The sequence below is a fragment of the Clupea harengus genome, chromosome 11, assembly GCF_900700415.2.
Source record: "Clupea harengus chromosome 11, Ch_v2.0.2, whole genome shotgun sequence".
Classification (NCBI taxonomy): Eukaryota; Metazoa; Chordata; class Actinopteri; order Clupeiformes; family Clupeidae; genus Clupea; species Clupea harengus.
The window spans coordinates 14672124-14692366 of record NC_045162.1 but is presented as its reverse complement, the minus strand read 5'-3'; the positions used below and the strand labels follow the sequence as shown (position 1 = coordinate 14692366).

The following is a 20243-nucleotide window of genomic DNA, read 5'->3' as shown; positions in this document are numbered from 1 at the left end:
CTATCTATCTATCTATCTATATTAAATATGTTATAAATAGAGGTGAAGTGGACAGAGTTGGGAAGGGGAGTGTATGGATAAGGGTTGTATGTACAGTATTGACAAACATATTGGCTAGTTGGCTATATGTACAATATAAATAATAGTAATCTGAATGTGAGAGGTTCAGCGTGTGCAGGAACGAGCAAATAAACAAGTACTGAGACAGTGCAGTGTTTGTGTCTTTATCATTTTTATTTGGACTTTAAAAATGCCGTTTCCCTGTAATTTCTATTGGCATTGATGACTTTGCCCCCATGTAGGGCTATGTGTGAACAGTGCACTTGTGTTTTCCTCTCGCATAAAGATATAAACTAAACGTATAAATACAAATATATATTTTACAATACATCTGAAAGGAAGAAAAATATTTTGTGCAGATTAGTTTGGTACTAAGTGCTTGCTTAAAGAGCAGATCATGGTAAACACTAATGATTCCATAAAACAGAAGGAAACCAGATATCTAGTTCCTAGTCTGATAGAACCAGAGTCATTTGCTGAATTTCAGCAAATATACTGTATATATCTGTTTCTAACCGTATCTGTCCATCCTAAGAAACCTTGGGCCCTAATCTGCCAGAAAGGGTCTTTTGGGGTATGCTACATCCACTTTCAACTGAGTCTCTCCGTTTAGATCCTTTTTTTTTTGCTTTTATAGACAATCCAGAACTTGGATCACAAATAGCTTTAGAACTGAATGGTACCATCTAAGGTGCTTTTTCAAATCCAGCTAAAAATAAATAAACAGACAATGAATATATCCATGTTTCCTTTGAACTAGTATTACAATAAACTTTTTCTACTATTTTTTTGTTCCCAAGCTAGATGTTTCCAAGATAAAATGTTTCCCTTTCAACAAATCCTTACTGTTTGGTTTTGTTTATGTTTCCAAGGACTACTATTGCTTACAAGGGAGCAAAAACACTATGCAAGTACCACTATGACAAGTGCCAAAACTAACTGTAAAACAGGGGCTACACAATACTGTCTGCAAAAGGTATAAACATTGACTAATGACTAATACTGTCTTTTAAAACTTAAATTCTCTTTTAACACCGTGCAAAAACAAGGGCCAAGATGTTAATGTAAAAACAAAGTTAGAGTTTTAACTACATATATATACATACATACAAACACATATATATATATATATATATATGTAATCAAAGTGTAATGACAATTAGACATACAAACTATTCACATATATGCAAAAGTATACTCTGTCAACGAAAGAGCTGTGTAGTTGAAACAGTCATAAATTCAGAAACCCTGAAACTCCAGAAGATTGAGTAAGCTTACTTGAAAGAATTGTGATTTTTGGCTTAAAATCACTTCAGATCAGGGGGAAAAGAATCAAGTATTGAATCCAGTCATAGTTATGTAGAGGTATACATCACTTCACCATCCTGGAGAAAAAAAAAGACATGAGCTTAATGCCCAGGATGGTGGAGCACAGTTAGAGATCTCTGTGTTAGAAAGGACAAGTAGAGAGGAAACAGCAGTTTCATCCTGATCAAAAGTCCTGGGCTACTCGTGTGGTTTCCTGTGGTGTGGTGACACAGACCACATCAGAATAAAAAACTCCCTGAACTTTGTCACTTGGAGAGCCATCAACCCTATTCCCCTGTCATCTGTCTGTCTGTCTATCTGTCTGTCTGTCTGTCTGTCTATCTGTCTGTCTCCCTCCCTCTGTTTAATCCTTTCATCCCTCTCCCTCTGTGGGTCTTTTCCTGCTGTTTAGTGGAATGCTCTTTTGTGGGTCTTTTTCTTGGACACTCCTATTCTGTGTGTTCTCTCTTTGCCCTCCTCCCTGGGTGTCTCCTCCTGTCTCCTCTCCTCCGCTCTCCTCTCCCTCTCCCTCTCCCTCTCCTCTGCCATCGACTCCTCTTCCTCCATGGCCACGTCCTCCGCCACGACTCGCCTCCTGCCCTCTTCTTCCCTCTCCGTCCCTCGTCTATCCTCCTCCTTCTCCTCCTCCTCCTCCGCATCCGCCCTCTCCTGCATCTCTCCGCCGGACGGAGGCCTCGCTTCCATGATGTGGACGACCCCGGGCCTCAGGTTGGCCGCGCCGGGCAGGCTGAGCCCCGAGACCGGGCTGATCCCCACAGCCTCAGCCTTAGCCCTGTAAGCTCCACTCACGGGCGAGGCAGAGTGGATAGGGAAGAGCTGGGAACCAGTGGGAAGCTGAGCCAGAGTGGAGATGGGAAGGCCGGGCACCGCCAGCGTCTGCCCCACGGGGGAGAAGGTGATGGGGGACAGCACCGTGAAGGGGGACCCGGAGGAGTTAGCGCCGGAGGAGAACGAGGCGGAGGAGCCGGAGAAGGAGCGTTGCAACTTCGGCCGTTTGCCGAGAGGGGGCCGCGAGAACGGGGTGGCCGAGAGGGGCGTGTGCACAATGATGGGGAAGGGAGAGGACGGATGGGTCCTCCAGTCCAATGGCTGCCTCTTCTGATTGTCCAGCTGGCATTCTAGAACTTTAGGAGCATACCGAGTGTCAAAGGTCATTTGTAACATTTTGAATCTAATATCAAATAATGAAGACACTATGTGGATGCACTAATACTGACAATAACTATTATTATTACAAATACATTATTAATCTGTTGTTATCAGTAATAATAATAGTAAAATGTGTCACCTTTCTATGGGTGCTCATAAGAACAAGGAACAATATCAGTTCAATTACCAAAGAGTCTTAATTTCTCCTCATCTAAATCTGATGCATGACTAAACACTGAATCTACCATAACAGTAACTATACTGTTTCTTGTAAGTCCATACGTAAATCCATAGTATTCTCTCCTGTAATGGTAGGTTTTAGACTGCTGGCAGAATGCTATACGCTATTCTCCCCTTTGGCGGACATTTTGAAACAAGCTTTTTGCACAACAAAGACAGAAGAGTCTCCATGAATAGTGGAGAAGACTGAACGGTGTGACTGGTGGTTGTTGTTCCGTTGTGGTTTGTGCAGAGGCGGCCTCACCGTCGAGTCTGTTGTGGAGCTGCGGTTCGTTCTGGGCCGCCCTGCTGCGCTGCAGGTCCAGGACCTGCCTGACCGAGTCCAGCAGCCCAAACATCTGAGTGAGTGTGCTCAGAACGGCTGCATCTGATGCATTAACACACACACACACACAGAGGCACATAAACATGCACACACACACATGCATACATCACCAGCCAATTAGCACACATAAACAGTACACATCTCACATCTTATACACTAGGACATGAAGAAGTGCCATTAGAAAGGTCAGAAGAGAAGAAACACTTATGAATGTAACCTTTGGAACAATGTGTGTGACTGTGTATGTGTGTGTTTGTGTGTGTGTTTATGTGTGTGTGTGTGTGTGTGTGTGTGTGTGTGTGTGTGTGTGTGTGTGGTGTGTTTGACTGTGTGTGTGTGTGTGTGTGTGTGTTTGACTGTGTCTGTGTGTGTTTGTGTGTGTGTGTGTGTGTGTGTGTGTGTGTGTGTGTGTGTGTGTGTTTGTGTGTGTGTGTGTGTGTGTTTGACTGTGTCTGTGTGTGTGTCTGTGTGTGTGTGTGCAAGGGTGCCAGCAGGAATACATTTCACACAAACACGTACGCACATCTACCCACTGGTGTAGCGAGAGAGAAGTCAGCCTGATTCATTAATAATTAAATAAAGCCTACCAAAAGAATTTGAAGTTTATTCTCCTTCTGCCTGGTGCATTCAATTGTTTCAGCCCTTCCTCACTGTCAGTTCCCATATGTTCATAAATTCAGTCTTTTGTCAGTCATTGTACTCCGTAAGTAAGATGCCTCAAAGTGCTGAAGCACATCAGTGGAGCTAGTTGCATCTGTGCCATTGTGTGTGTGTGTGTGTGAGTACCCACCTGTGTGGTGTAGGAGAGCCTGTTCCCCACGCTGCTCTACTCCCCTCAGCAGGGCCAGCAGCTCAGTGCGGATGCTGGACACCACCTCCCCCACCAGCCCCATCTCAGACATGCCCTGCCAGAAGCTCAGAGACTCCTCTGGAGACACACACATACAAACATCACAGACACACACACACATACAAACACCACAGACACACACACACACACACATACAAACACCACAGACACACACACACACATACAAACACCACAGACACACAAACAAAGACACACTCCTGTTACATCATATGTCAAAATTGGTTTTATGATCTGCTGTAGTACTATAGTACAGTTATGCAGGGAATTGCTGTAAATAACGATTGCATGATGGGCAAATTGGACTTATTCAGTGAGAATGTGTGATTAGCTTATGAGTTATAATGATTTTTGTGGAAAAATTACTACTTGTGGAATGGTGTAAGTAATGAATGAATGATGATATAAAACTCTAACTTAATCCATTTATTATCAGCATGAATGCATCCTGGGTATTGAACCCAGGGCCTTGATGTCATTGTCCCCCTACTCTACCAACTGAGCTACAAGAAATTAAAACATTCACTGATACATCTACTTTTAGTTCCACCGTGAAATGAATTATTTGAAAGATTCTCTTTGGAAATGTACTGTTATAAAAGCACTGTTAACCCATGTTTAAGTCAAAAGTAAAAACCAAGCCATATCATTTTTCAAAGCATGAGTGTGAAGGTTTGTTTTTGTTTTGCATTTCAAAGATATTGGATATCTGCAAGTCAATCAGCAGCGCAACACATAGGGAGGTTACTGTCAGCATATTAGCAGCAGTGAAGTCATGGGTTTGATTCCTGAGATATATTATAATGAAGTGAACTTTCACTCTGTTAAATAAAATAGACTTTCTAAGTTCACAAATGGAACAGTGAGCACTGTAGCTTCTTTGGCATTTTTGATCAGCATGTATGCACAGGTGTTGAACACCTTGGCCTTGTCCCCCCTAACTGAACTACAGGAATTCACACAGGTGCAAACATACACTGAAAACATACAGAGATACATTAACTTTCATAAAGTATTCATAACGTATGTATGGTACTTTCACTCTGTTAAATAAAGTAGACTGCTAAGTTCACAAATGGAAATGTGAGCACTGCAGCTTCTTTGGCATGTCAATTCTACATATCCTACATCTGTAAACACACCAGCACCTGACGCCTTTATCTCTTAATGTACTATGCCTAGATATATAAACTAATTTAAAGACATATGTGCCATTCAAAATCACCTTTAGTTGACCATAATCAGTTTGGCTGAATGCTAAGCTGCTAACATCTTTGCACATGGGTCATGGGGTCAGTGCAGAGAAATGGAAAAGCTCTTTCCTGCTTTTCAATTTCATTTCAAATCAATTGCATTTGGTTATATGGTGCCATTTAAAAATAAGTACTGCCTAAAGCACTTAACAGAAGCCTGAAGCCCTAAGGGCAAGCTTTTCACAGTAAAAAGTTGTATTTTTCCACCATGCAATTGTGGGATATACAGTACTGAGCAGGACATCAGTGGTACAATATGATACTGCTTCATTTATGTACAATTTCCCATAATGCATTTGTGATTTACTGTTATGCAACACAAATAATATACTATACAAATCAGTAGAAAAGGGCAGACCCCCCCCCCCCCCCCCCCCCACACACACACACACACACACACACACTCTCTCTTTCTTTGTATCTCATCATTTCATCGTTTTCACCTGGTGAATCCTCTGTTTCTTTCTTAATCTCTCCATTGGCTTGTGATAGGACAGGGATCATATGACTGGCCCGCGCTTCCATCATGACATTGCCTGAGTCGTCTGACCTCTCTTCCACGAACAGCATCTGACCACCTCCTGCTCAAGGAGAGAGGGAAGAAGAGAGAGAAAGAGATAGACAGAGTAAGAGCGAGAGTAAACGAGAAAGAGAGAAAGACATAGATAAAGAGCGAGAGAGAGAGAGAGAGAGAGAGAGAGAGAGAGAGAGAGAGAGAGAGAGGGTAACAACAAAAGGAGGCACTCTCTGTGAAAAACTGAACTTCAAGTTTCTGTTTCAGAAAGCCTAAATCATCAGTTCATGGAGAGAGAAAAGATACGGTGGCATTTGATCTGAGACAGTAATGGACAATAGAAAAGTTTACCATCTGTATCACTGCCATAATGAGAAATGGAAAAAAGCAAAACGTCCTCAAAAGTCAAGTGTGCTGATTTATTATTTTGGAAAGGTTAAAATAGATGGGGTGAACACATCCTGTTCCAGATGTCTTATGAATTTCAAGTGATGACAGAAATACAGTATGTCTGGATGGAGATCAGTTGCAGTAAATCCAATCAAATCAGTATTGCAGAAAAATGATCCATTCAACTGGCAGACAACTTTTTAGATTTAGCTGAAAGGCATTAGATGACTTTGAGTGGCAACTAATATAATTTTCCATAATAATGGTATTGTTAAATTCTTTATTTTGAATACAGTCCATATCTTTATTTCTACTTTACTAAATGATTACTGCAGAAGACATTGTTTAATGCTTTTAATTAATGCCGTCAAATGCCATACAAATGCGAAAAGCCGCATCTTGAGCCAGTGTTTTGGTTTGTCCATTGTGGGCCACTGTAGAAACATGACAGCCCAACATGGTGGACTCCGTGGAAGAGGAACCACTCCCTATGTAGATACGAAGGGCTCGTTCTAATCTAACGAAAACACAACGATTCATAGTTGCAGGTAATACACTAATGAAAACATCATTTTGAATACTACATTCCATTTCCACAAATACATGCCACTAAAAACTACACACTGTGCCTTTAAGCACCTGTTACAGAGTGATGGGAGCAGGGAGGTGGTTTTCCTTGTAGGGGGGTCTGGGAGGTCAGGCAGTCAGCTTACTTGCTAGCAGGGAGGCCAAGGTGGGCAGGAGGGTGACTTACCTGATGGTGGGAGGTATAGTTGTGTAGCTTGCGTGTTAGAGGGGTTGTGGAGAGGGGGGGCTCAGGTGTGTGATTCACCTGGCAGTGTGGGGGGGGGGGGGGTCTTAGGTGTGTGACTTACCTGAGAGCGGAGAGGTGGGGGTGGGCATTGAGGCAGTGGAGGGTAGGCGAGTGCTGTTGATGAGGAGGTCAAATTTGGTGCTGCGACACGAGTTGGTGCAGACTGTGTCGTGCTGGTAGAAGTCAATCTGGCCTGAATCCATCATTTTCCTGCAACAAGGTCCGAGAGACACAACACAATCAAGGGAAACAATATGTGTTTCTGCTCTTGTTTGCTTGAGTGAGTCTTGAGCTGATGCATTTGTCTGAACAGTTCCAAGAGGGAGAGGTATAGATTAACTGAATAATGTGAACTATGATATTTGCACACGTTCATCTCTCAGAATATGGCTGTGATATAGTCTAATGAATTGGCATTTAACTCTCTTTAAAACAACCACAAGAAACAACTTATGTCTGAGATTAGCACAATTCTTATTCGTAAATACCCTAATCAAAACCTGTCTTATCAACATTCAGTGCCAACGGCAAATAAATTCCAGTCATTCTCCTGCCATCAATCATAGTCTGGGGCACCGTGCCAAATCCGGTGGAAAGCAGCAAGACGGGGCAGAGAAGTGAAATGCTTGTACACAACGTTTGATTCCATTTTGTAACTCTGACGTCAGATGTTTCTACAGTAGCAGCACTACAGAAGCAAACGTGTGTCATTTGACTTTACACTGATACAAAGGAATTGATGTGATTACTAATTAATAATACTAATTAATCTATAATTAATATGACAGCCTGAGTAGTGTGTTCAAACCCGAGGCAGCTGACAGCAGAAGCTGGTCGCGTTTTTGGTGTGAATGTTCCATAAGGATCTGTTTCTAATTCATGTTTGATGGAGATCATCAACGTGAGACTAGAACGAGAAAGAGAGAGAGAGAGAGAAAGTGAATATGTGTTTGTCACTGTCACCTGAGCATAACCCCTCCCAGGCGAATGGCTCTCTTCCAGTCCTTCAGAGTTGATTTGCCGGCCAGCTGAACAAACTGTTTAGGGCTAATCAGCTGGTCGTTGAACTGCATAGAGAGCATACATGGGAACAGGAGCAACATCAGGAACATTTGGCATTCATAAGCAACGGCAAATATGTAGAGTTAAATCATTAAAGTTCAAATGCTGCCTGGGGCATTTTTATTTTAAATTCTACTCGTGACTGACTGTAGATCAAACATCAGAGGAGAGAGATGGGAGGAGAGATGAGAGTGCTAATTCCAAATTTAGAGGGGTGCTACGAATGTACCTTTACACACTTGACGTTGATGCCTGGACACACAAACTTCTTGAACAGGAGGACTGCTCTGCTGTCGCCACAGGTTATGGGGTATCCATATTCCACCTCATCTCCCTCTGTGCTACTGTCCTCTGTTTGGGAGGGGTCACAACAAAACATGCCTTACTATATTGCCAGACTGCACATAAAAAAAAAATCTAGATATCTGATGAACATTTACTGTCCCTTTGAAGTGGGGACTGATCGTATCAGTACCTGCAGGAGAGCCACTTCCATGACAAGTATGGACATGATGTGAGTAAACTGAACTATTTTGTATCATTTCGGGCAACTGATCAGAGGCCTGTGGAGAGGGGGAGGAAGAAGTGGGAAGAGGAATTAAGAAACCTCTCACCTTGGTGCGTCTCCACAGCCAGGACTGTGGTGGACGTATCTGCATTGTCATCGTTTGCCCTGCAGATGGAGACAAAGGCAACAATTGAATGTACAGAGAACACAAAGCACTCTTGAGGGTAGGGCTGATCGGCATTCTGCGTGCATAGTGCATGCATTATGACTGAAAACAAAGCAAAGGTAAACAACCTGACAACAGTATTGGTAGGTATAAAAAGGCACTGTGTGGTTTATTCATAACACTTGAAGATGCATTGCTTAATTACGAACGTCTCAAATACCATGTTCCCATAATCCATACACAATCTATGCACTAATTCTGACTAAAATGATTAGAATGATTGCAAGAATATCTTTGCTAAATGAGCGAAGCGCTTTTCATTAGCAAAAGCATAATAACCATTTTGGTCTCAGGTCTTAGGTGGAGAGAGGTGTGTCCACCTCTCCTCACTCACCCCTGATCGATGGACTGGAGGTGCAGGATGACCTGGGCTTTGTGGCCAGTGATGGTGTCACCCTCGTTTCCCTTGACCATCAGCATGTCCCCCATGGACGTGGTGACATCCGCATTGGCCATCAGAGTCTCCAAAAAACACTTCAGATAGACATGGAGAGAACAACCCCGCCACATTTGAAATATCGCTATTCATATTTGTTCACATCCTGCTGTACATTAATCTTTCAAAGTACACAGAGAAATGCATATGGTGTGGTTATAGATATCGAATTAAAACGGGTTAAACTACTGTTACAAGTAGTGGTGGGCTTGTTGTCGCGGCAGAGATAGACGTAGTAACCCAGTACTAGCTCGAGTAGTAGGAGCAGAAAACAAATACATATCGTCTTTTGGTCTGTTAAATAACGCCAGTGAAGTAGCACACAACCAGTTCAAATTAGCAACCAAAGCCTCAGTTACGCGCCGGCTGCACTGCTGTTGCGTGCATAATGTCACAGTGCGTGTTGAACATAACTGTGCAACAGAGTAGGCTACGTGCAAATACCACGCACAAAGGGCGACTGAGAGGCATGTGAACAGTTAAAATAACCAGCCGTCAAAGCACATATAACTGTGATTACCAAATGGTACTATTATACAAGACTGATTCTTTATACACAACTGTATCTAATTATGTGTGGGTATTACTTTAGCCCTCAAATGACCATTAAAGACACACTAAACAAAGTTGAGTACAAGAAAATTGCTATCACATCTAACCGTAGCTAACTAACAACCTGATAATATAATATATATATTTTTAATGTTGTTCCAGAGTTCAGGCAATAGCTTTTCCCAAGTTGAGGCTTGCGCTTTCCCACCCTTTGCGTGCTCGCTGCTCTATCTGTGCGTGTTTAGGAATGCGCCATTTATTTAACCACAACACAACAACATAGCACTTGATCTTTGGAAAACAGATTGGAAATCATATAGAAGTATTTCATAAGAATGCTGGTTTCTACTTGTCACAGTCACAAAGGTTGTCAACGCCGGACTGATACGTTGTTTCTTGCGCCTTCGTATAACGTGCCTTCGTATTTCTTTTCTCCCCGTTTAGCACTGACGTCTCTGGTGCGACGGCACGCACACCAACAACCGTGCGGCAACGTTGTCCCGTCCCCTCAGGTCTCGGTCCCGCACGGTTCGGCACGGCAGCCGACCAAATACCCTTGCACACCACTACATCGACACAAATAACGAAATTCACAAAAACTTAACTTTAATCGAAAGTCGTTTGATTTTTTCTTACCCTTTTTACGGCGTCGAAATCATCCTTAGCTTGTTGAGAGCTCTTTAGAGCATGCGCCCTACCGCTTCGCTACACTTCCTGCAATGAAGGCAGGGATCCTTGCCTGAGAAGCATCTGTCCCACTGTCACGAGAAGCGGTCTGTTCGCACGCGATGTGTAAATCGGTCAAACTGCTCTTATTTTCCCTCATTTAACGGCGGATTCAGGACCAACGGATGGCACGTTTCAATAACGTTGCCACGCATAGCTCCTATCTGAATTTATCACGGAACTACAGGTTTGTAGACTATGGTCAGTATTCACAGATGGAAATATACTGTCTGTATCGCCCTGTTTGCCTCAATAAAAAACGATTTAGAACTACTGTAACTGTTATGTTGTGTGTATTCGCGTGTCTGCTACAAACAGACATCTGTGTTATGTTTGATCAAATAATCAAATGGAATAGCCTATTGCTCGAGCTACATGAAGTGAAAGGTATCGTACCAGAAGGTGGCAGTCGCATGCACTAAAAAATAACGCTTTGACTATTTAGGCAATTATGAAATGTGATTTGTCTGTTTATGATATAGGCTACAGAGGATTTGCCTGTGGGGTTTGTAATCCTTTACGCACACATTATATGCAGTTTAGTCATAAGCATAAGCCCTGCTATTCAGTTCAAACACTGACATTATCAAGGCAGAAGAAAACCTGCTAATGTGAACAAATAGCCAAGCTACACAAAAACATTTCTGACCCAACACATTAGACGACTATCGCAAAATTAGCTGCCGTTCAAAAGAATGATTATCCAATATTTTAGTGTCACGATGAACTACTAGTGAACACTGTGTCGTGTGTTATAGAAACAGGTAGGTTGTGGGGGGAATCAAATAATCTTTAAATAAAGTATGCCTAGTAGGTCCTCATTAAGGTCTGTCGGCTGAGTGCTTCTTCTCTAAGCCCACTCATGTGCAGCAACATAGTAACTTCTGTCCTTTTTTTTTTCCAGACGTCAGTTCCTTATTTGGAAAAGGAATTTAGGAAACAAGTGGTTTAACTGGCACTTTTGCAGGCCAATGAGAGTAAAGCATGCGCACACTTGCCCAATCAAAAGTATCCGGTTCCTCTGGCAAATAAAACTTGGGTGAGAGTTGTGAAACTGTATTTACGATGTAACTGTCCCCCGATGGCTTAGAAGCTAAGCGTTCGACTGTACATATTCCTCCGAGGGAATCATGCAGGCAAGTTCTGGAAACATTTGGGATGCCTTGGAATCGTTATCCTATCTCTGGCTCATATTAAGTGCCGAGGCTTTGCTGGTGAGCGGACAGGAGGGTAAGTTGTCTTGGTTGATGTATGCATTGAAGTGTAAAACTAAATATTTGTTTTATTTGATGAATTGTTATTCACATTTATTTATAACGCGTCGGGAGTTCTAAAGACAAACCATCTACGTGGTTGAAAGTTTGCTCTGACATTTGTGGGAAGATCCGTGAAGGTTCAAGTTAATGATTTAAAGGAATTCCACATATTCGAGTGGACAGTGTTCCTTGAGTTCAGTCTCTCAGACAGGTTTTTGTTGAAGGTAGGTAGGTGGGGTGGGGAGGGGGCCATTGGAGGGAATTCTCAGAAAGTGGTATCAGTCTTTTACTGAATATTTATTTGAATTAAAAAGACATTATACAATACATATTACTGGAGATTAGTCTGTGTACATTATATGAATGCAGCACCGTCTCTGTAAATTGTTTTATTAAACATACCATGTTATGTATCTGTCATCACATATAGTGGCTTTTAAGAAACTTTTGGTCCATACTTGGTGAGATGTTGATTACATTACATTATTTAGACCTCTCAGTTTAAAAGCATAGGGTCCCTTTTATTGACTATGCCACACGAGATTGGTTTAAGCCAAACTAACTAACACCCAGGTTGTCCAACTATGGCCTATGTTCCACTCCACCTGAAGCGTTGCACCTACATAATGAACGTCCTCATCAGAAGCTATGGTTCTGTCTCTCCCTCTCTCATCACAAAGACTCGGAGAGGGAATCAATGTGTGTCATTTAGCCTTTTTAGGAGAAGACGGGCCTCTGTACTACCACTGTTCATTGAAGGACTGGTGGAGTTATTGTGTGGCAGCAGCGCCATGGCAACCCTGGCCAGAGAGTATTTATGAGTGGTGTGAGTGTGTTTTGCTGTCACCCAGAAGACTGATCTCTTTTTTTTTTTTACTCAAGAGAGGGTCCGGCTAATGAATGAGCCAGTGGGGAGAGCACAGAGGGGTTTATGGGGCTCAAGGGGGCTGTCGCCAGCACTAGTCCTTAAATGCTCTGGCTGGAGAGAGGTCCTCTGCTTGGGTGAATGTCAGAGCTGTGCTTAGTGTACACACAGGAGCCGAGGGCCTCCCCCCTCCCTCCCTCTCTCCCCCTCCCTCTCTCTCTCTTCTCTCTCTCTCTCTCTCCTTCTCCATCTCTCTCTCCTTTCTCTCTCTCTCCCTCTCCTCTCTCTCTCCCTCTCCCTCTCTCTCTCCCCTCTCTCTCTCTCTCTCTCCCTCTCTCTCTCTCTCTCCTCTCTCCCTCTCTCTCTCTCACCCTTCTCCTGATCCTCCTCCACTTTCCCTTTCACGGCCAGCCATGTAAACCTACTAATTCTTCATTACATTTTCTCTTTGGCATGTCACACACAAGCACACATCTCTACATCCCTCCCTCTTTTTTTCGCACAAATCTACACACTGAGAAAACAATTCACTGTGTTGCCTGATGACTCTCTTATGTGACTGACTTAACATGACTAGGTGGAGTTTGTAGCATATACAGTATATCAGGCATACTGGGAAGACTTCATGTAGCTAAAAAAATCTAATCAGAATTCACTCAAACATTTCCCAGTTGATCCACGTCCACTTTACTTGACCTTGTCTTGTGTAACCAGCAAACTCTTCCTCTGGAACTACATACTGGAAATTAATTAGTTTGATAGAGGATTAGTTTGAGGGAACGTTCCTCCTATAGGCTTCTTGCTGGGCTCTGCAGTGTCCATTAGATACATACCATCATCAGTTTCAGGACTGCCTTGAAAATGTTTGTAGGACATAGGACTTTAGGCCTGGTAAGAAGAGGAAAAAGAGAAGAGTTGTTTAAATGGAAGTGCCTGCATACATACATACATACATACATACATACATACATACAAGTGAAGGTTTGTGAAAAGGGCGAGGAAGGAGGGGAGTATGGCTGTGTGTTTGTGTGTGTGTGTGTGTGTGTGTGTGTGTGTGTGTGTGTGTGTGTGTGTGTGTGTGTGTGTGTGTGTGTGTGTGTGTGTGTGTGTGTGTGTGTGTGTATGGCAGTTAGTACTAAACTTATGTGTCTGTACATGGTAGAGTGTGTGTGTTTCAGAAATAGTATTTGCATCTGTGTAAGAAAAACTTTGTCTGTATATGTATCCGTCTTCTGTGGGTGTGTGTGAGAGTATGCATATTTCTATCTGCTGGCTTGTGTGTGTTTAAGTACCCCACGTTCAGGGTATGTTTCTGTATGTCTGTGTGTTTCTAAAAAAGCGTATTTGTATGAGTTTGTTTGTCTGTAAGTGTGTGTGTACACTATCTGTGTGTCCTTTTGTGTGTACTGTGTGTATGCATTCTTTATCGGTTGTGTGAGTTTGTGCGTCTGTGAGCATTTGTGTGGAAAGCTATGTTTGTATACTGTGTGTGTGTATGTGTGTGTGTAAGTGTGTGTGGCTGAGTGTATTTACTAAGTATTTTTTCGCAACAGGGTAGAGGTCAGGGTGAGTCAAACGTGGTCACATCCACAGACAGGAAAAGGCCTTGCTCAGACAGACTCCTACTCTCCCAGCGGGCCTCTATATACACAAGTTGCGTGGGCACGTTTAATCTAGCGGCGTCACGGGGGAAGATGACCAACCATTAGGTCAATTATTTTCCCTGAATCATTTGTTAGTGTACGTCGGTTTAGCTCGTCACGATAGCTGCGGTGTGTGTGTGTGTGTGGGACAGGACAAAACAGATCTGTGTTGAGCCACACGTTTGTGTCAAAAATGTTAGCTGGAGCTTTGATAGACAGACAGGGATTGTTCAGTGACAGGTACACCAGCTGAACATCCTGCCTGTCAAACGTTCAGGCCTGCGGGGACCTGTTTCCCCCAACCCCTGAGGGAAAAGTCAAAATTGCACGTTCGTGTGGCTGTTAATGAGCGACTGACGACAGACAGAAATCTTCCCCGTGCAGTCAGCATCAAGCCCACCTTCTCTTTCCCGTCACTTTGGCCAGAAGGAATTTCCTACCTCTGCAAGGCTATGTGTATTAGCGCTCTCTGTAATTTTACCCACTATCATCACTTTAACTTGAACTTGTAACTCAGCTTTGTGCTGGTTAACAACAGGGTGTCAGAATTGAAATTGCAGTCTTGTTATGGGTCACATTTTGTAAAAAGGAGTTAGTTTGTCATTATAAACTGTAATCATGCGTCTGGTGTGTCCATGTAAATTTCCAGTGTCAGCTAAGAGTGGGAGAACAATAGCAGCCTAATAGACACTGTCAGTGGTGATGCCCACCTGAAATTCAACCAAATATAAACTCTGTGATCCATGTTTCCACACTGTGTTTCATACGGTGTCACAGTGTTTGGACTAATCTGCAAATCTGGGTTAGGCTGGCGGTATGCCTGCGGAAAAGTGAATCCAGTGTAAACATTGTGTTTGTGCCTGAAACTAGACCAGAGGCTGAGGCAGTGCCTCATCCGAGCCCAGCAGTGCTTACCAGGGCCAGGGTTAGTAAGTAGATACGGCCTCTACCAAAGTGGTTGTGGCAGGAAGGGCAGTCCCTGGTTGTTCCCGATCACTGGGGCATATCAAGAGATGGCAGAGCAAGCCCACTAAATGAATGTGGAACGCAGGACAAAGCGCTCACCCCCACCCCAGAAGACCACACCAAAAACACAGGCAGTATTCACCAACCCCCCCTATCTGCTCCAGACAGGGTTGGAGGTGACACAGAAAGCTAGTCTGGACTCCATGGGTTCACCTAGTAAGTCTGGCATTTCGAGTGGATGTCTTGAGGGGCAGTTGGGCCTGTGGTGTAGATGGACGGAGGGAGGGAGACCCTCAGGGCAAACTAACTGCCAACCGGATCAGATATGCGATGCAGTATGACGCCAACTCAAACGTTTCTGTCTTCACCCTTCACTGACACACAGATCAGCCATTTTCTTTTTAAACATAGTGTTAGAAGAATTAAATCAGTGCTTTCTCTCTCTTTCTCTCTCTCCCTCCCTCTCTCTCTCTCTCTCTCTCTCTCTCTCTCTCTCTCTCTCTCCCTTCTTCTGTAACCCAGACATGGGACATGTCTCACAGTGCATGATTAGCCTACCCTTATTTGGACATATGCAGCCTCACAGAGCCTTTGGTGGTAACTGATTCACTCCAAGAGGGTTTCTTGATTTCCATCTAATTAGCGGTAATTAACAGTGTCTGACCTTAAGAGTTTGATTGGCATGGTATAATTAGGCATTGTTCTTCATGATCACGGCAGACTTGGCTTGCCCAGGAATTAAGTTCCTTTTCCAACACTGATGCAGAAGCTGAACTATAGCCGAACCTAACCTGACACATGAGTCAGAGCACTGAATAGGAGAAACAGCCCCAGGAGCGGCTGGGCATGAAGCTCTACTGCTGTAGATTATGTCGTTAATCCTGCTGAAACAACAGGAGAGGTGAGCCTACGCTCTCGTCTCCATTGCGAAGTGATGTAGCTTGTTGCTCACCACTCATCGACTGGGACAGATAAGTCAGGACTGTACTGGTGGTCAGACGGTCTTCTCCTGCTAACCGAGGGAGTAGCTATTCTGGGTGTTGTTCTGGATTCTGGATGATCTTGTGGTTATGATCTCACAATTATGCACATCTCTCTCTCTCTCTCAGTCTCTCTCTCTCTGCTGCTTTCTCTCTGTGTCTCTCTCTCACTCTGATTTTCTTTTTGGTTCACCAGCATTGCAGTCACGTACATATCTCCCTTAAACGGGTGAAGTTATTAATATGGAAGCAAAAGAGCTCCCTGGAGTGTGACTAAGGCTGGTGAATTTGGCAGTGTCACTCTCTGCGGAAGCCCCAGCTGTTTGCAGCACCAGCCAGTTCTCACACCTACACAGCCCCTCTCCGAGGCCTTCAATCTGTTTTCCCATGCAGATGAAGTCACCTGACCTCACAGACAGACTCAACACTGATGCATGCATTTTGTTGATAGAACAGATGTTCCAGAGAATAATCATTGTTTGTTTTGTCATTAGAAATAATTGCTCATGAATGTCAACAGACATGGTTCATATAAATATGCAATCTGAATTGACTTCTTATGTTGAAAAACCTTCACTTGTGCACAGATACTACAAGCCGATACGAAAGCAGACAGTGGTTCAATCGATGTGATATTGTGTCACTGTTCTGAAATGAAACACCGACATGTTTTGCTCGCCTTCAGTGTTCATATGATCTCTCATTATGTTTGCCTGAGTCTGACTGCCTAAGTCAAAGAAATGTCTTCCTTGATTTATTGACTTTATAGACAAACATGCCAACTGGTAACATGATCAATCTTTTCTTAAAGTAACAGTAATTTACCTCATGACAGAATGCCTTCCTCTCTAGTCACTACACCAACTCTCTCTGCCCATGCATAGGGAATGGCTGTGGACACTCAGTCCTGGGTACAAAGAGTGGTACCCTGACCTCCATGAACTACCCTGGCACGTACCCCAACCACACCCAATGTGACTGGAGGATACGGGTGCCACAGGGCAAGACGCTGCGCCTTTTCTTTGGAGACTTCAACCTGGAGGAGAGTGAGAACTGCCAATCAGGGTCCCTCACCATTGCTGATGGCCAAGAGGCCGTGATACTGGGTAAGATGCAGTTATTGAAAAAAAAAAACACACACACACACATTGAAAAAGTACTCATATGGTGTTCTTCTGTGATCCTCTTAAAACTCTGTTTAGCTGAGTGTTTGTTAAAAACTCACTGGGCTAAAGGGTCAATTCCTTTGGATCAAATACAAACATAGCAAGTTCAAGGACATCTTGGGGCTCACACAAGAATGCTTGTGTTGTTCCAGTGTAATCGGTAACACTTAAAATTACAGCCTGCTTCTTACAGGGTAAATACCTGTTAAGTATGGCAATTGACAAAATAAGTAAACATTAAGTAACGGATATGACCATAGAAGTAAGAAGTGGTTATGTAAGGGATAATGTATAGTCCGGCAGTCATTATCTAAAAATAAATCCCGACGGGACGAACAGGACCCCGACGCGCAGCGGAGGGTCTTGTTTCGTCCTGAAGGGATTTATTTTTCGATTGGCAAATAGGCAGGCAAATAGAACTTTAAAGTTTCAGGTGTTGCGTAGCAACCCATTACTTGCTGACTTCAAGTTACAATGACTTTCCGTTACGTTAAATGACCGGACTACTTGCGGAATGATATGAAAGATGTGAATAAAAGCACAAAACCCGTTGCCAATATCAAGAAATCATCAACACTTTCAATAACAAATCTTCACTTCTTCTGAATTTCCTGATGGCTATTGATGTTTTCATTTTCGTCTGGATAGTAAAATACGGATCCGTTTTGACCGGTGAGGAGGGCAATACGCGGGTGGCATAACTACCCATTAGCCAATCAGAACGCTCGTACTGTCGTTGCCATATAATAAAACTGGTTAATTTACAAACATTTTACAAATAATTGTAATAATAACGTATAACTGTAATTTCTAATTCATTGTAATTCTAAAAGTAATTATAGGTTACTTAAAATGACTTACAAGGGACATCCTGGTAACGACATGGACATCTACTTCCGTTAAAAAGGCTATGTAATAGGATAAGTAACTGTGAAGTACAGTGTAAGAACAAATAAGTACAGAGTATGACTGTTGAAGTAGGTGGTTATTACTGTGTAATTCACAAACATTTTACAAATAAGTGTAAAGTATAAGTATAAATGTTTTTGTTTTAATCATCCAAAAGTAATAACATGTTACTTAAAATTACTTACAAGGGGCATTGTATTTACAACATGGCCAATTACCTTTGTTAAAGTGTATGTAAGTTTGCCATCTGCTCAAATGGATTAGAGCAGTGAAATGTGTAGTAGTACATTGTGTGGTAGTGTTGTTTCCCTTTTTCCTGCTTCCTCAGGTCATCAGCCTTACCTTCAGGTCATCATCTTTACAGTGGGTACTCGGCATATACCATTCCTTTTTAACAACCCAGAAAAATATGCACAATCCAGAGAAATGTGCATACTGCAGGCTTTAACCTGTCAGCGGGGGCCGTCACACCGATGTGTTTAGGATGTTGGAAAATAAATGTATATTTACCACCATTTGACATTTTAATGGCCTCTTCAGCTATAACCATGCCTAACTGATGTAGGCTCAAATTCCAGATCTTACAAAGTATGTCAAAATAAGCCAGCCTGCCACAACAGGCTTCTTCCCGTAACACAGGTTAATTCACATGTCCCTGCGTAGTCTGTGAGCGTCTCAACCACAACCACTGACTCATTTTTTCAGCAACCTCAGACAACTCCTTTAAAGCCCCTTTGGGTGACTGTCCTCAAAAAACCCCAGAACAGAAACGTTGTGGTTGATTTAGCTACAAAGCCTCTAACACCTATCTCCACTGGTCCTGTGCGTGCTTGCCAACCTTGTTGTCCCTCGCATCCGCTACCAGTGTACTTTATCGTCTTCCTTTCAAAGGCTTCCTGTGAATCCTTGAGTAAAGCAAACAATGCGCTCACACTCAGAATACAACACCATGTCTGGTGTCATGGCCGTCACAACAGTGCACTGTGGGACTTGAAGTTATCTTCCGACATCAACTAGCAATCTCCAGTCCTGCACTTTACCCTATTTGTTATAAACCCTACTGTTTATTCATGCCGGGTCTCCACTTTTCTGCCCCTCTCATACAAAAGAAATTCTACTGTCATTTCCAAACTGCCTTATTCATAATTCCCTCAAATTTCTCCACCTCTGAAATAGCAACTTCCTACACAATCAAAGGCCACCTTATGCATGGCGAAACCCCAAACTGCAAGCACCACAATTTCTATTTACCAGGCAAGAAGGTCTTCTCAATGCTGCTGATAGCATTAATAATGAAAGCTCTTCACTCAACATGGAATTGTACCACCTGCATAAGCTCTTCACTGGTTTCTCTACAATTGAATCACCTCACCATCAATATAAAACACCCCTTCCAGTAGTTTTCCCTTGCTGATAGATACACTTCTACTTTTGCTAAGTGTCACATTAATCCTTGGCCATTCCAGATTGTCATTAAATCTGGCTAACAGCCGACGAGTCCATGGAGCAGTTGTTGTCGTTCTTATAGGAGGTAACCGGGTGCTGTCCTGCAGCCTGAGACGACCAACAATCCATTTAGATGCCCATACTTCCATTGCTATGTTGAAATCCAATGGTGAAACAGTGCACCCAGCCATGATAACAATCTCCAATGCTGCCAGGATTTGGTGTAGTTACTTGTGTTGATCAACAACTGAGTATGCTCAAATGACTAACGCTGAAATATTCTCAGTGACCTGAAAGTATCTGGATGCCTTCCACAACAGACTGTGTGGCACCTATCCAAAGAGGTCCAAAAATAACACACGGACTCTTCCTTCTGTCATTGCTGCCTGAAGTTGATGCCAAATCATACTACTATATTTCAAACTTCCAGAAAATCCTGGAATTCCTGCTTTGTGCACAGAAATATAGGAGACTAACATCCTTGCTACCACACTAAAGATATTTTCTTCCACATTAAGAAGAGTGATCAAAATTGGCCTATGATCATGGTGTTCTTCTAT

General features: G+C 42.9%; 2 protein-coding genes across 5 annotated transcripts in view; one reads left to right on the top strand and one right to left on the bottom strand.

Moving 5' to 3' along the window:
• Nucleotides 1–215: 215 nt before the first annotated feature.
• LOC105910006 (glucocorticoid modulatory element-binding protein 1) lies at nt 216–10476 on the bottom strand. 2 transcript variants are annotated; one of them, XM_031575785.2, is made up of 10 exons: nt 10076–10476; nt 9073–9212; nt 8619–8677; nt 8234–8355; nt 7906–8009; nt 7004–7152; nt 5668–5805; nt 3894–4031; nt 3023–3145; nt 216–2513 (listed from the first exon to the last, which is right to left on the bottom strand). In XM_031575785.2, exons 2-10 carry the CDS (start codon nt 9192–9194, stop codon nt 1777–1779), a joined length of 1692 nt encoding a protein of 563 aa, XP_031431645.1. In that variant the 5' UTR covers nt 9195–9212; nt 10076–10476; the 3' UTR covers nt 216–1776. The 2 variants fall into 2 exon arrangements, with proteins under 2 accessions (XP_031431645.1, XP_031431644.1); XM_031575784.2 differs by having other exon boundaries at nt 10363–10474.
• Nucleotides 10477–10486: 10 nt separating this feature from the next.
• si:dkey-34d22.1 (discoidin, CUB and LCCL domain-containing protein 1) overlaps nt 10487–20243 on the top strand; it is a 25591-nt gene continuing 15834 nt past the window's right edge. Inside the window, exons 1-2 of one of the 3 annotated variants that reach the window (XM_031575783.2) lie at nt 10487–10639; nt 17047–17268. In XM_031575783.2, coding sequence (XP_031431643.1) covers nt 17100–17268 — 169 coding nt within the window. In that variant the 5' untranslated portion in view covers nt 10487–10639; nt 17047–17099. Of the gene's footprint in view, nt 10640–10687; nt 11683–17046; nt 17269–20243 lie in introns of those variants that run through there. The other 2 variants (XM_031575782.2, XM_012838780.3) reach the window with 2 other exon arrangements.